The 15086-nt window shown below is 53.6% G+C and overlaps 1 protein-coding gene across 2 annotated transcripts in view; it reads left to right on the plus strand.

Moving 5' to 3' along the window:
* Nucleotides 1-15086, plus strand: part of XXYLT1 (xyloside xylosyltransferase 1) — a 36261-nt gene that overhangs the window by 7919 nt on the left and 13256 nt on the right. The window contains exons 4-5 of one of the 2 annotated variants that reach the window (XM_086468186.1): nt 5363-5398; nt 13787-13919. In XM_086468186.1, the coding sequence (XP_086324312.1) occupies nt 5363-5398; nt 13787-13919 (169 nt within the window). The remainder of the gene's footprint in view (nt 1-5362; nt 5399-13786; nt 13920-15086) is intronic. The other variant, XM_086468185.1, reaches the window with a different exon arrangement.

Raw genomic sequence — 15086 nt, forward strand, 5'->3', positions numbered from 1 at the left:
TCTGGTGATGTCTGCATTGCGAGAGCTTTGAAGTACGCTGAATGCAAACGGCGGTATTAATGCCGGCTAATTCAGTCCTACCCTGTCTTCACCGTGTGCTAAAGATAAGCATGTCGTGCCGCCTGCCAGCAAGATGCTGCTCAGTCTGAAATGCCTTTTCTCAGTTGGTCAACCTGTGAGTTGTTGTCTCCTGCAAAGCTTGTTTGCTCTCCCTCAGCCTGACGGGGCTTTCAATGGTCTGTTCAGGGCACAGGATGTTTAGAGGCATTTTTACAGTTTCATGAGCTCAGTTTCAGAAGCTGCTAGTAAAGCTGATTTATATTTGCCTTGCAAGGGAAGACAGATTTACTGCGCTGGGTGCTTGGTGATTTATGGGGCTGGTGGGGCTCCCCGGCCCCTTCCCTGTGCAGCTGGCTCCGGCCGGGAGGCAGAAGGGAAGGCTGCAGCTCTGCTGCCCACTTGCAGGCTTGTGGGTGGTGTGGGAATGGCAGTGGGCTCCTGCAGCTATCCTGGCCCTGGCAAACCAGCCTCTACTGGTTTGAAGAAGCCACTTTGCCAAGTTGGAGGAGAAAAGAGTAAACCTTCCTTTTCGGGCAGTATTAGCATTTTTCATGGTGCATTTCTGTGCCATTTCACCTGCCCTGAATGCTGCATCTTTCTGTGCACCTCTGCAGGCACATCTGGCTCTGTAGCGTTAGCACCGTTTTTTTGAGGTAGGCAGATTTGATTGGAAGCTTAAGCATCCTTCAGCAGAAATGAAGGCCCTGATCTGAATATTAAACTCTCTTGTGTGTTTGCATTTCTATTAATCAGTCTATAGCATTTTTTCCCAACAGCTAGTGACTTTTGCATTAAAGTTGCCTGGCTTTAGTTTCCCACATTTATCATTTTTTTTGAAGGGAGGCATTTCCATAGTATTGTGACTTAGTGATTTGTTTGGAGTCTTGGGGTTGTGACGGGGCACTGACTTTGCAGACCGATGGCACTGAAAGCTGAACACCAGGGTTATTTTTGTATTTTTTTTAAAAGACTTTTGTGAAACATGTGCTGGCTCTGTGCATATTGCACTGAGAATAAATGGAGTTTGCCACTCAGCTGCTCTGTCTTTCACTGTTGCTTGGGATCCTTGCCCAAAAAACTTCAGATCTAAAACCTGCAGCTGCCAAACTATAATACAACAGCTTCTTAGCTGGTGTAAATCATGGAACTCTCTTGCCTTAAATGTCTTAAATCAGTGGAGTTAACCTGATTTAAACCAGCTGGGGACTTGGTATGCAGCGTGCAGAAGTGCAGACTGCATAGCTCTTGTCTCTGCTTGAGGCCCATAAATCCTGTTTTAATGCGGTGTGGCCAGGCCTGAGGAGCTGGAGGAGAGCTTGATGCATCACAATGGTTCTGCGAGGGAGAAGTGATGGGAGAGTTACACAGAGAGAGGACGAGCAGGTTTCAGGCTTGGGAGGACCTGCCAGGGTGAGGACGATGCCAATATGAAATGGTCTTGGGACTTGCAGAGCAGTGCTAGGAGGAGGAAGGAGGACGAGGAGTCAGACCTTTTTACTTTCCTTTTCAGTATGTCCATCCAGAGGTGGCCTCTCACTTGCCAACAGGCTTCAGTCCCTCTAATTACTTGTCATTTTAGTTGGTAACTTCAGAGGACCCAGCAAGCTTTTTATCACCCTCCTTACAGACACGTGAAGGAGTAATGTGTGGGCAGGTCTGCCTGGCAGGCAAGGTCATGGGACAGACTCCTGGTGCCACGGGTGAGGGGAGGAGGAGTTGGGGTGGCAGAGGGGCAACCTCAGGAAGCTTTGTGTTCCCCAGGGAATTTGTAGCCCCCATCCTTGGCCCACATCAGGTAGTTTTCAGGGAGAATTAGTTTAGCAACTTGGTCTCCTCAGCAGCTGGTGGGCCAAGGGAGAGACATCAGTATCCAGCAGCTTGGGCAGAGCTTTGAAAGCTGCCATTTGGTGCTTGACTCCATTGGTTTTGCTGACTATGCTGCAGCAGGATGACCCTGTGGAAGAAGAGAGGGAGCAGAGGGAAAATGGGAATGGGAAGGGATGGGAAGCAGCTTTGTGGCTTATCTCTGCCAACTTGGACAGAAGAGTGAAGTCCAATAGCTCAGGGGAGTCTCTGAAACGTGGCTGGAGGTACTGTGCCTCACTTGACAGAAGGCGGTATTTGACAAACTGGAGGCAGCAGGGGTTCCTGGCCGGTAGGAACAGCTGGCAGTCTTCCTAGGGAATAGCACCATCTCTGAACATGGCCTCCTTCTCCCTGCCTGGCAGCATGTGGGGGTTTCTCTCTCACTGAGCAGCCCAGCCTGAAGTCAGAAGCCCTGACAAAGGGCAGTAGATGAGCATGAGGGTGCAAAGGACCCCTGGGCTCTGCTGTGCGTGAGATTAGCCCTTGTGCAGCATGCCATCTTCCAGGCGCTGGCGAAACAGTGACTCGTTAATCCTAGTACAGCTCTGGGTGGGCACGGAGAGGAACACAGTTCTGCGCCCCCAAAGCTGGTGGGATGCAGCTGAGCAGAGCCTCGGCTGGGATGTCTGCCTGCAGAGGGAGTGCCAGCGAGGATGGACCCCCTGCTCGTGCTAACGTGGCTCCATGTCTTCACATGCATGGTGCAGGGAAGAGTGCGGAGCAGGATGGGGTGTGACTGCAATGCTTAATTCCACTAACAGATCTCTTGCAAGCATATGTATAAAATTAGGCTTGGAGATCTCCAGGAAAGCAGCTGAACAGGCTGGTTGCTCCTCGTGCCCAGCCTCTCTTCTGCTTTGATGCCTGCTGCATCCTGGAGATGACCCATGTGCCTGCAGAAGGCTCTGAGAGCAGACTGTGACAGCCATCAGAAGGTGTCTAGCTAACAGCCAGGGGGAGAGGCAAATGCTGTTCAGCTTACCCTCAGCCTGTTTTAAATACTTTGAAAGCCTAGGACCAAGAAGGGGAAGAGACCCTGTTCCCTGTCTGGTTTATTCTGGTTTTAGGAATCTGGGTAAGAAAGTGGGTGTGTGGGAAAATATTTGGGAGAAAATATTTGGTGAGGAAATACTAATTATCACTACTGAAATTGGTGAGGTGAGATACAACTAAATTATTAAGATCACTGGTTGCAGTGCTTACAAGAGGTGATGGATAAGAAAAGCAGGAGCTGGGTGGTGCTCTACTGTGAAGACACAACTGGGAACTTGCTGATTGAAAACTCAGGAGCTTGGTTCTGCAGGTGTGTTTGATAAGGTTATTCATCAGGGACTCATAAGGGAACTAAGCAGCAGTGGGAGGAGTGGGTAAGTTTCTGTGTGACTAAACAAAGATGAGGAGCTACAATGCAGGAGAACAGAGCAGGACTGATCATTATGTATTGCTGAAATTTATGGCATATCAACGTGGTCTGTTGGAAAAAACCTGGGAGAGGTTCAGAGAAGAACAGTGGCTTCTGTATGGGACAAACTTTGCTGACTGGGACCCTCCAGTCTGGGAGAGGGCTGGCTGGGGGGGTTATGGTACAGTCCATGAGGCCATGAGCCATGTGAGGCACATGTTTATACAAGAACTGGGGGGCGTCAAAGTTGGAGAGAGCAGGTTTAAAACAGAGTGTGGTGATCTGTGGAGCTCCTTGCTGCAGTTGTAGATGCTGGGCTGCCTCACGGAGGAGGAAATCATTGCAAGGTGCTGTCTGACAGACACCAAGCCTTGGAGTCTCCCTGAGCTGCAAGCTGTGCAGGAGCACGTCGCGGGGGATGTGGCTGTGTGTGGTGGTGGGAAGCACAGCCGGCTGTCACAGGTGAATAAGCGGCACTGTGTCTGGGGGAGCGGCTGCCGGCAGGGAGCTGTGCCGTCGGCTTCATAGCGGGTGTCTGGATGTAATGGCTGTGACACACTGGGATCTAATGGGAGGTCCAGGGGTCCCCCTGGCCTCACTCTGAATGGAGCGATTTCTCCAGCTCATTATCAACAGCTGTACTAATTATTAAGGGTAGACCAGATTATAATGATGTTTGTCCAAGCTGCCTGTTAATGACCAAGCCCCAGGCCGCTTGGGGTTTGGTGCAGCTCGCAGCAGGCTCCAGCTGCTGGCTTCGGCTTCGTCTCCCACGAAACTGATATCAGCCTTTGCCTGCTCTGGGAGTCCCGGCCCGGAGACGGCAGCCTCTGTGAGCATCATCTTACGGCTTTCCCACCGAGCGGAGCTGGAGGGAGGGCAAAGGCCAGGGAGGAGACGTGTTGGAGTGAGCGCTGAGCTGCCTCTGCCTTCTCAGGGCACCTTGCCTGCGCTGAGGCCAGGCACTCCAAGCACTCCTGCAGCTGGCTGTGGAGGTGGGGAGCCCGGGAGCCGGGGGAATGGGTTAAGCAGAGGGGTATCAGGAGAATAGTCTGTTTGCTGGAACAACGCGTGACAAGTAACTGTCTTCTGCTAGTGTGCTTCTGTAAAAGCAGGCAGGCAGCGTCCTGAAAATGTTGTTTGTAGGTGTGCGTACGTGAGGGTTTGCCATTGCAGGTGCAACGTTTGAATCTGAAATGCAGGATTGCCTGCGTTGGGCTCTGTTTGCCTGCAGGATGCCAGGTCACTGCATGTGATGTTTCCCCTCAACAGCGCCTGTGTGGAGTGAGTTACGGTGCACTAATCCTGCATTGCACGATGAACAAAGGAACGTGCAACAGAGGTCTGTAAGGTTGAACCTGGCAGAGGAGATGGGGAAACATCACCTCCTCTTCTTCCTCCTGTCAGCTGCAGAGCAATTCCTGGTGCATGGTGCAGCTACCCACAAAACTCATCGACTTACGTTGTAATAAATGAGCATTTTGAGAGTGCGTCGCTACTGGTCCTTTCCTGCTGGCTGAGCATTGCCATCGTTGCTGAGCCCCACTACACGGGGGGTACGCAGAGACGCAGCGGGTTGGGAGGGTGCGAGGAGGAGAGTACCTGTGTTCCAGATGCTCCAGGCCTGATCATGCGTTATCAAAGTGAAGATGTTGTGAAGAGGCACAGAAAATTGTGGTCTGTGGAGCAGTCATGGGAGATGGCCCCAGAGCCACGTGCTCCCAAGCCACAGTTTCCACAGGATGCTGCAGTAGCTGAAGGTTTTATTTTCTGGCAAAAGTTTTCATCTTTACAGGGATGGAGGGTGTGTTAATAGCTTCTGGTGTGGTCTCATAGCTGCCCTCCCTGCTACATGCCATGGCCATGTGAAAAACAGCCTGTCTCTGGGCTGCGTTCACTCATGTCAGATCCCATGATGAGAAGAGGCTGGGATGATGGATTTGCGAGCAATAGGGAGAACGGTGCCAGCCATTGTTCCTTGCTGGGGAGAGCTTGTTGTGCTGTGGGAGTTGTTTTTGTGGTGCTTTTTGGGAGCAGGCAACAGCAGACCTCTAAATAAGCCCACCCTGGGTAACCACCAGAGGCTGTGGCTTTGTAGGGGGGCCCTCACCCACCGAAATGAGATGCTAACCCCATCCGGCTGCCTGCAGGACATGGCTCTCCTGGCAGGAGAGCCCCTCAGCCCCAGCCCTGCTGTGGAGGAGCCGATGGGAAGGGCTGCCGTGAGGAGGGGCACGCAGATGCCGCTCGGCAGGTGCCTGGCAGCCCCCCGGGTGCTTCGGCACGGTGGAGGCCCCTTCCCTGCGGCACCACTGCCGTTGGGGGCCGGCGTGACCCGCAGCCCCCGGCAATGGTGTCACTTCTCATCATTTCCACTGGCTGCCCCTTGCTGCGGTGCCACCATTGATTATTTTTGGATGTCCTAGATCTGTCAGGCCGGGGCAGGCGCATGAGGCTGTTTCCCCCCTCCCCATGGAGTGGCAGGATCTCAGCGCCCAGTGCTGTGGGTGGGTGCTGCCCTCTTCCCTCCTCAGCCAGCCCAACTCCATCATCCCCAAAGGGTGGAAGCTGCTGGGTGTCACCTGGCGTTGATGCTGGGGCTGCTCTGCCTCGCCGCCTTGCTCCCCGCTCTGCCGTAGCTCGTTAGAGCTTAGCAGGAAGGAACAAGGACAAAATCTGCCTGCAGCCCTGCAAGCCCCTTCCCCCACCATGTGCAGTTAATCGGGATGTGAGCTCATCTACCTCAATGGATTTATCTTCCTGTATCTCTTTTTGGTTTCCCTTTCCGTCTCACCCACTCGTTACTTCACAGTTTTTCATCCGCACTGCTTTGTAATTTATGGCAAGCTGGAATTAAACCTTATTTTGTCTGATTAAAAGGTTTCCTGCTGCTCTTCCTCCAGCTCCAAAAAGTGTCTTCACACTCCTCCCCCAGCGGCATTGTGTATTAAATACATAGCAAGAAGCACTTCCAGCTCCATCCTGAAAGCTGTCGCGTGCTCAGCAATGTCTCTGCCTTGCAGTCTGGTTAAGAGCTGAGGTGTTGAGCACCATTAAATATTAGTCCCTCAGACCTTGATGGATTACGAGAAGATACTTGGATCACAGGAAAAATTAATTTCCTGGAACAAAACACATCCATCTCTTGCTGAGTCTTCTCCATCCCTCTGGAGACGGCTGCAGGGTGTGGAGCAAGGCGAGCAGAGTGATGCTGCCGTCAGTACCTGGGGCCATTGCTGCTGCATCAGACCCCTGAGCTCACCCAGGTGCCTGCCCTGCGTGGGTGGTAGCAATGATTTGTCATCTGTCTTTGGCAGGCAGCTTAATTTTCTAATTAGCTGATAGGCTGGAATTGCTGTGCAGCAGCCGCTGCTCTGTGCTGCTGAGTGCCTAACCGGTGCTGCAGAAGCCTGGTTAGCAGCCGGGGCACTTGGGCACGTCTCCTCTCGCCTCCCACCCTCCCCTGATGCTCTGTTTGAAGGGAGAGGAGCCTGTTTGATGGGGAGGGGGGCTGCTAGGCTGCCTGAAGGAGCAGAGGGGACCCTTGGCCACACAGCAGAGGCGAGGACCTGTGTTTAAGCGGGCAGCTGGAAGGTAAGCTGTCTGCACCTTGGCAAGCCGTGACGGTGCAGGGCTTTGTAGGATTGTCTTCTCTTGGGAGGGTGCGCTCCGGAGCAGCATCAGGTCGTGGGAGGGGGGACTGCAGGCCCCCCCCACCCCAGTTGCCAGCGTACTGGCAGCAAGCTCTGCGGAGCCGGTTGTGCTTGCATGCATGCGTGCCTGCCCCAGCCTCAGCTGCCTTCCTCTGGGCGAGGCTCTCTGGTGCTGTCGGGGTCAGCTGCACGGGCGGCGGTGATTAATTCTGGAAGCAGAGGGGGAGACTTTATCTGTGGAGAAAATAAGGCCTGGCTGCGGGAGTGCACAGCTGAAGAGGAAGCTGGTCACAGCCCTGCTGACAACAGGAGGGAGAGCGGCTAGGGGCAGCCAGCAGCACAGCGGGGTGAGCCAAATGAAGGGCAGGATGGAGAACCCAGCATGTTGGTGTAAATAAACTGTATGTATCCATGCTGGGCTTGTTATGGTGCTGGCATCGCTGCCTGGCACTGCAGCTGCACTTGTGCTCTGCTTCCCGCTGCAGCCAAGGCTTTTGGGGATGGCCGGCTGCTGCTGCTGGGCAGCACCCTCCAGATTGCACAGGGAACCCTTCCAGAGCCTGTCGCCTGCCCTGCACCCATGCCTGGCCTTGGTGCTGGCTGTGGGAGTGGTGTTTTTCTTGGCCATGCATCCCTCTGAGCCGGCGAGGGCGGAGGATCCTGGTTTTGCAGCCAGCATGGGCGGCTTTGCAGAGCTGTGCGTCGCTGCCGGCAGGCATGATGCCCGCTGGAGCCTGCTCCAGGAGGTTTATTGCTTGGAGCAGTGATCTGAAAGTTACTGCTGGTCCTTCACAGCTCCTGCTTTCTTTGGGGCCTTGCCCTGTCGTGATGGGTTCAGCTAAAAAACCTTCTTGCTAAAAAAAAACATCAATAGTCAGAGCCAAACTCGAAGCAATGGAGAGAGGTGGAGGGGAAACTGTCCAGGTGTGCCCAGTGTTTGCACACCAGCAGACCTGAGCCCTCCAGCCCTGCTGACCCCAACTCGGTGAGCCTAGGCCACCCAGCCCTCTTCCTTCTGACAGTTCAAATCAAGTGGCAAAATGCACAGCCACCCCCTGGCCCTTCCTAAGACCCCAGCAGCAGCCCCGCAACACCCAGAGCTGCAGCCAGCAGGGGACACTCCCGTCCTTTTGCTGCATGGTGTCACCCAAGCTGGCTGCAGCCACTGCTGTCCTTGCCGAAGGGTCTCTGAGCCGCTCTGCGTCCAGCAGCTGTCTGTCCCTGCCCTTGCGAGGCCATTGCCCCCGCACTGTCTCCAGAAGGATGGAGGGGGCTCCTGCCTCCTCGTGTTGCAGGCCTCACTGCTGCAGGCTGCATGGGGAAAGGCGAAGCGGCATACCTGCATCGCACAGCGTGCCAGGCACAGTCGGCAGTCCCGACAGGGTCCTCTGCGATCTCACCTCTTCTGCTCTGCATGGGCGCAAGGCGCCAGCCTCTGGCCCCAAAAATCGCTGCTGTGATGAAGAGGAGGCACAGGGAGGTTGGGGTGCTCCCATCTGATGCATGTCGGAGGAGTCTCTCCTTGTTGACATGGTGCACCAGGGTGCGTAGGTCCTTGAAAACAGGTTTGTCGAGACAAGTGGAGACCCCAGTGCAGAGGATGGCGGGAGCAGAGCCAAATCGCCACCAGCATTGGTGACAGGCGTGTGCTTCAGGACTGTGTGTGAGATTGGGCACAGTGCAGACTGGCAGGGCAGTGGCCTCTCCCCTCGTGCCATCCCACCGTCGTGTGCAGCGTCTCTGCTGCCAGACCAGCTGCAGGCAGGATTCTGTACTCTGAGGAGGGAGCTAAGCTTGTGCCAACACAAGCCTGTCAGTGGGCTGGAGAGCTACACCACTTCCAGGAGGTTTCAATTCTTGCTGCTTCTACTCTAAAGCTGTTAAACCACAGCGCAATTAACAGTGATTAAAACCACAGCATTTGCTGGACAGCTTCTGCCCTTTGCAGCTCTACATTTCACTATTTGTTCCTGGACACAAGTTTTTATTTTCACTCTTTTCCCCTCTCTGCAGTGTGACAGTGGCTGCCGGTGGTGGCATGCCTCTGCCCAAGATCTGGTGTAGTTTGTATGGAAGAAGAGGGTTTGGAGCCGAGGCCAGCGCTTATGCCCCAGCCCTGCACCTGCCATCTGGGCTCAGCTTTGCCAGGGTAGCAACCCTTGTACAGAGAAAGTCATTGGGATGAGTGTAAATGAGTTTGCCTGCGGAATTAGCCTGTGCTGCCTGCAGAGGCCAGGCTGTGGGGCTGCAGGGTCTTGTTTTTCTGCCTTGTCTATTAGAGCTCAGTGTGTGGTTGGTGAACCACCCTGGGCTCCCCACACCTACACCCAGGCGTGCCTGGTGTCCAGGAGGTTTGTAGCTCACGTAGGAGCCTCTCAAATTGCATGTCGTACTCCAGAGACTACTTTTGGCCATCACTGGGTGACCTATGGATGCCCTGACTATGCCTGAAGGGCAGCAGCATTGTCCATGCCATGGGGAGTGCATGCTGCTGCTGCTGCCGCCTGCCTCTGCCCTGGCTCCCTGCAGCACTGGAGAGGCAGCAACTCACTGGTGGCAGAGGTGCTAGAGCAGGGAAAGGCAAATAGCCAAGAAGGTCATCTCCTTTGCTCCCATCAGGTTTCTAGCTGACAGCTGGCGTTCCCAGAGCAGCAGGGAGTTGTGCCCACTGGCTTATGTGCTTGGCAGCTTCCCCCAGGCTCCATGCAGGCTCCTGCCTTTGCATATCCTCTTCTCCTGACCCTCCATCCATCCTCCATCCAACTTCCTGTGGTTTTAAATCCACTATTTAAATCTCTTGCAGGCCATCCCCTCAACTCAGGCTAGGGGAAGGGAGTCCCAGCCTACAGGCAGGCTCAAGGCTGCCCGTCTGTAGGCTGCTCCAAACAGTGGCTGCGGGTCAAGAAGGGCTGGAGGGGTAACAGCCGCTGCAGGGTGGCTCGCTGCACTGCATCCCCAAAGCCCTGCCTGGATCTGCCAAAGCAGCGCTCCTCCTCCCCGTGCTCCCCCGCTGCCGCTCCCGCCTGATTTGCCTGAGAAGAGCGCTGTGCTCCTACAGGTCATAGCAGGTGCTGGAGGGATGGTCTGGATTGCTGCACACCTGCCTGCTGCTGTCCCGCTCTGTCTCCGCTGTGCCAAGGGGCAGGCCGTGGGGTTGGTGCCTCCTGGGGAGGCCCATCAGACACTAGAGGGGCTCGTGGACACCATTGAGAGCATCCAGACCACCCTCCAGAGTCCTGCTGTGGGATAACCTTGGTTCTCCCACCCTTCAGCAGCTGAGCCCCAGCGCAAGGCGGCTTGGGCACTGGTGGTGGTTTTCTTTCCTGGTGTCCAGTGCTGCAGACCCTGCTGAGGGATCGCGCATTCCTTAAGCTGGTCTTTCTCCTCTGGACGTGTCTGGAGGGAGGGGTTGAGGCGAGCCTGGAGAGCAGCCCTTCTGTGGCTGCTGGTATGAGGCTGCAGTAAAACATTATGAGTGTTAAACGGGGCCAGCCTGCGCCGTAAAGCTGTCACTGCTAATGGAGATCATCTCCACTTTGAGTAGCGTAACTCCTTTACTCGCCGTGGCTGGAAGAGCTGGGGTTGAACAGAGCAGATGGTAATATACAGCATGGCAAAGCTAGAAAACTCACTTGCTGAGCAAAATACCCTCAGCCTTTTCCCACATTTCCAGCTGGACCCCTCCAAGCAGTTTGTGCCTGAGAGAGCATGTGATTCCTCCGCCCCCACATAGCAGCCAGGACAAAGCGCTTGGTAGAAGGGCAAAAGAGCATGATACATCATAAATATTAGTGCCTGGCCCCTTGCCAGTCCCAGACAGAGAAATCATCTTGGCCATTAATCTGTCCGTGCAAGCTGCATCTGGCGAAGTGGTGCTTAATGTCACCCATGCTCATTTTTGTCTCAGTATTGCAGTTCATGCTTGCTCAAAAAGAAAAAGGAAAAGTACTAAAGTACTTTGCGCTCTCTGGGTCTGATTTATTAGTGAGTTTTTCCTGGGATGCTTTGCCAGCACAGCATGGGACCAGTGCACACAGGGGACAACCAAACACAGGGACTCCCTAAATGAAGGGCAGGATGGAGAACCCAGCGTGTTCATATGAAGAAATCGTGCATATCCATGCTGGGCTTGTTGTGGTGCTGGCATCACCACCCAGCACTGCAGCTGCACTTGTGCTCTGCTCCCCACTGCAGCCAAGGCTTTCGGGGGTGGCCGACTGCTGCTGGTGGACAGCATCCTCCAGGTTGCACAGGGACCCTCTGGAGCCAGAGCCTGCTGGGGTGCTGGGGCAGGCAGGGCTGGGACTGGAGGTTCCCCCAAGCTCAGCTTTCATTCTGCGCTGTGATTAATTGCAGTTAGCGCTCATCTGTAATTTTAGAGAACAATCGGATGACGTGCCTCGCGGTTGATTTAATTGAAACCTGATGAGGCATCAGAAGGCTGCTGTGCACCAGGCTGAGCCGTGCTGCATCCTCCTGGGAACCCCATCCCCTCTCCCCATCCTTGGCAGTGACTTGGAGGGCTCAGGCTCGCCCCCGCAGCTTCTCTTGGGCTGAGCTTGTGCTGTAGGTCCAGGGACTCCGCACCTTGGAGTTTTATGACCAGTCTGGATATTCTCAGGTGCAATAGTGTTAAGGATTTGGCGTTTTACACTGCTGTGGTCTGGGCCACGGGGGAGGTTTGGCGTGTTTGGGATACGTGTCTCATTCCCTGTTGCAAAATCCTTTGCTCTGCCTATTCATCTGCTTGAGTTGTGCTAGTGATTTCTAAGGCAGTTAGGAAGGCTGAGGGAAATTGCTTTCAGGTCAAGACCTGCTTTTGCCTGTAGTGAATTACTACGCCTGGGTTTTAAATCTTTGCAAACAGAGGATTATGGTGGTGGTAAATACTAGGTAGGCCTGGGGATTGCCGTGCTGCTGGCTGGAGGGAGTGCGGCCTTTCCCTTTAGCAGATAGAGAGTGGTGGATGTTAAAAAAAATAAATTGAGATACAGCCTGGGTTATAGCTTAGGTACTACTTCTCCTTGCTTTATATTTCTACTTGAATGCTTTGCAGGGTAAGCAGTCTATTTCTTGCTTAACCTCACGGGGCTTTTTCCTTCTTAAGCGAGGAACAGCGTGGTAGATATGACCAATTGCCAAGAGCCCCAGATTAGTGCAGGATCTGCAAAAAATTCAGAGCCGCTGTACAGCCCGACATCTGCTTGAAACACAAGCACCAAGTGACAAATGCATTTGAAATGGCAAAGCTGCATTACCATGCTGGAGGATAGCTGCCCGTGCCTGGCTGCGCACAGCATCTTTGGGTCTCTAGTCCCGACAGTGGCTTTGGGGACTGAAAACAGAGTGGCTGCCTCTCAGCAGTCTGGGGGTAGCCAACAGCCTGTTGTCAGCACAGCAGGGCGAGGGGGGTGAGGAACCATGGTGGTGTGAAGGCTGGAGCGTGGGCAGCGCCCCAGGACCACCAGCCTGATGGGAAGCCCTGCCTGTAGCCATGAGGGATGCAGGCAGCAGAGGGTGAGGGCAGGCTGGGCTTGTCCTCCTGCCTGCAAGCACTGGGCAGGAGGAAGGATGAAGGCCTCGTTTGCTGATTGCTGTGAAAGTGGTGATGACTCGCACCTCTAGCCTGCAGGAAGCTGTAACAGCACCTATGCATGATGAGTGGGGGCCAAAACAGGTTGACACAGTCTTTATAATCCAATTAGTGCCGAGTGCTAAGCAACCTGGCCAATTTGCTCTTGGCTTTTACAACACACATAAATAGTGTTGGCATTACGTAATGCCGTGGGGAAGGGCTCTGCTCTGCTTGCAGTCCCCAAGTAGGGCTGAGCTTGAGTGGCCAGAAGATGACCATGGCTTTGTCCCATAGTTCAATCACTCACAGCGTTTGCTGCATTCCAGTTGGCCTGCTGCGATCTGTACCACATCCCCAGGTCCACCCGGGACAAGCAGTTTTGAGAAGGCATGTCTCCTGCACCCTCTCCCAAGCAACATCTCCATCAGTTGGTCTTGTGTACTGCAGAGGAGGCTACGACAAATGCAGGCAGGGGCCTGACTCTGTGAACAAGCTCAGGCCTGGCCTTCATAATGTTGTCCTCCAGACCCTCCTCACTCTTGACTTTCCCACTGCAAGTGGAATATGCTTCTATGCACATCCCTCCTTGTCTCTGACAGAATAGCACTGGCAATAATCAAGTTTTCTAGGCTGCCGCAGACTGTCAGCAGTGTGTGCAGGCAGGGGCTGTAATCCCTGCCCTCAGGGAAGCCCATGTGTCAGGCCACTGTCAGCTAATGAGCTTGTGCAAGTGTTGCTGAGGGTGTCGTGTAGCTGACTGAATTATTGATGTTGTCTGTGATGGGAATTGCTCTGATGCTTTGAGGGATGCTGTGGGAGATGGAGCTGGGAAACACTCGTGGCAATGGTAGCTTTTCCCAGAAGTAGGTAGCAGAAGGTGTGGCTGCTCCTGAAGAAGCACTTCCAGAAAGGGAGAGTCTGGGTTGAAGCTGCCTCTTGCTTTTGTATGGAAGGAAGGAGGAAGCGGATAGAAGCAGGAGGTCACCAGAAATTATTTGTGAAATAAATCGTGCCTAAAATGTGCAGTGGTAAATGCTGTCATGATGGTTGACGGTTGGTAGCTTTATGTAGAGGTTGCAGCTGGATTGCATTTGCCCTGAATTGGCTGAGCCTTGCCCATGGGGCTGATTGCACCAAATCCTCATTGGGTGGAATTCATCAAATAGCTGTTGGTAATGATCAGTTACAATTTTGTCTTGTATAGCTTACTTTTCCTCTTTGTGCTTTCAGAAATAACACAGATCATCCAGGTAGACTTGGATCTGAAATACAAGACCAACATCCGAGACCTGTTTGATGAGTTCAACAACTTCCCAGAAGGAGCAGTCATTGGGATTGCCAGGGAAATGCAGCCAGTGTACAGGTACAGCCCCCTCCCTATGGGGAGCAGGGAGTGGGCAGCGGGTGGCTGGCATCTTCTCTTCAACTCAGGTTGGTTTTTGGAAGAAAATCTAGGGGGAGGCAGTCTCCCTGATTTAATCCCTGCAGGGGGACTTAGTCTGAAGCTTACAGGTCGGTATGAATGAAGTGTACAGTGTCACTGTGGTTTCCTTGTTCTCACGCACCATCACAAGGCTTCCAGAGCCAAGTTCCTGGTCATCAGTGCCGAAATCCATACCGAGATTATAGCTAGAGGTGTATTTGCCCAGCCATGCCTGCCGATGTGCTGTGATTGCATTCTGGAGCACCAGTTTGTATGTTGGGGCTCAGAGGTTTTGGCTGTGAATATTGCGGAGAGTAGGGGTTGAGTTTGGGCAACAGTGAGGTTCTGGGTCCCTGAAGTGTCAGTGCACCTTCTGCTAAAGAAATATTCCGCCAGGGAAGACTGAGTGGGCAAGTGTGTTGGTGACCTGGACTTGCAAGCCTGAGGATAGCACCATGGTCACTTGCTGTCTAGACCCTTGGTCAACCAGACAGTGCCAACTGTGGTGGCAGCTAGCAGCTGGAGCCGTGCACCAAGGGGTGAGCCAGCTCTTCCCACTCATGGGCCACTGGTGGGTTTCAGGGACACAGGTATTTCCAGGATGGTGCTTAAAGAAATTGGTTTAGTTTAGCCTGCATTGTTCCAAGGATGAACCTCAGGTTTTGTTTTAATCCAGGGTGAATCAGGATGCCTTAATGGCTTCTCAGCCGAGCAGAGTTTGAGTGCCTAGGTGGCTTGGCTAGGTTTGCTAATCCTAATGGAAATGTTCTTGGAGAAAGATAAAGAGGCTTAAGAGCTCTGTATGTCTTTTCCTTCCCTTCTGGAAACCTTAGTAGTGATATCGATAACTGAACGTCCTAAGACATGTCCAGCAGCACTCTTGGGCAAAGGCTGACCCGCAAAGATCTGGAGCAGCCATTCTGCTGCATGTTCATCAGGATGGGATGAGAGTAGAGACAGACAGAAGTTCAGCACCAGGGGACTGATGGTCATGAATCACCACGGATCATTTCCTAGTAGCCCAAGTCAGCTGAGAGCATGCTCACGAGAGCATTTCTGGTTGCTCAAACTGCAGAAGTCAGCACTGTTCCTGGGCTCGAAAAAGAC

Source organism: Leptosomus discolor, chromosome 7 (assembly GCF_034619465.1).
Source record: "Leptosomus discolor isolate bLepDis1 chromosome 7, bLepDis1.hap2, whole genome shotgun sequence".
NCBI lineage: Eukaryota > Metazoa > Chordata > Aves > Leptosomiformes > Leptosomidae > Leptosomus > Leptosomus discolor.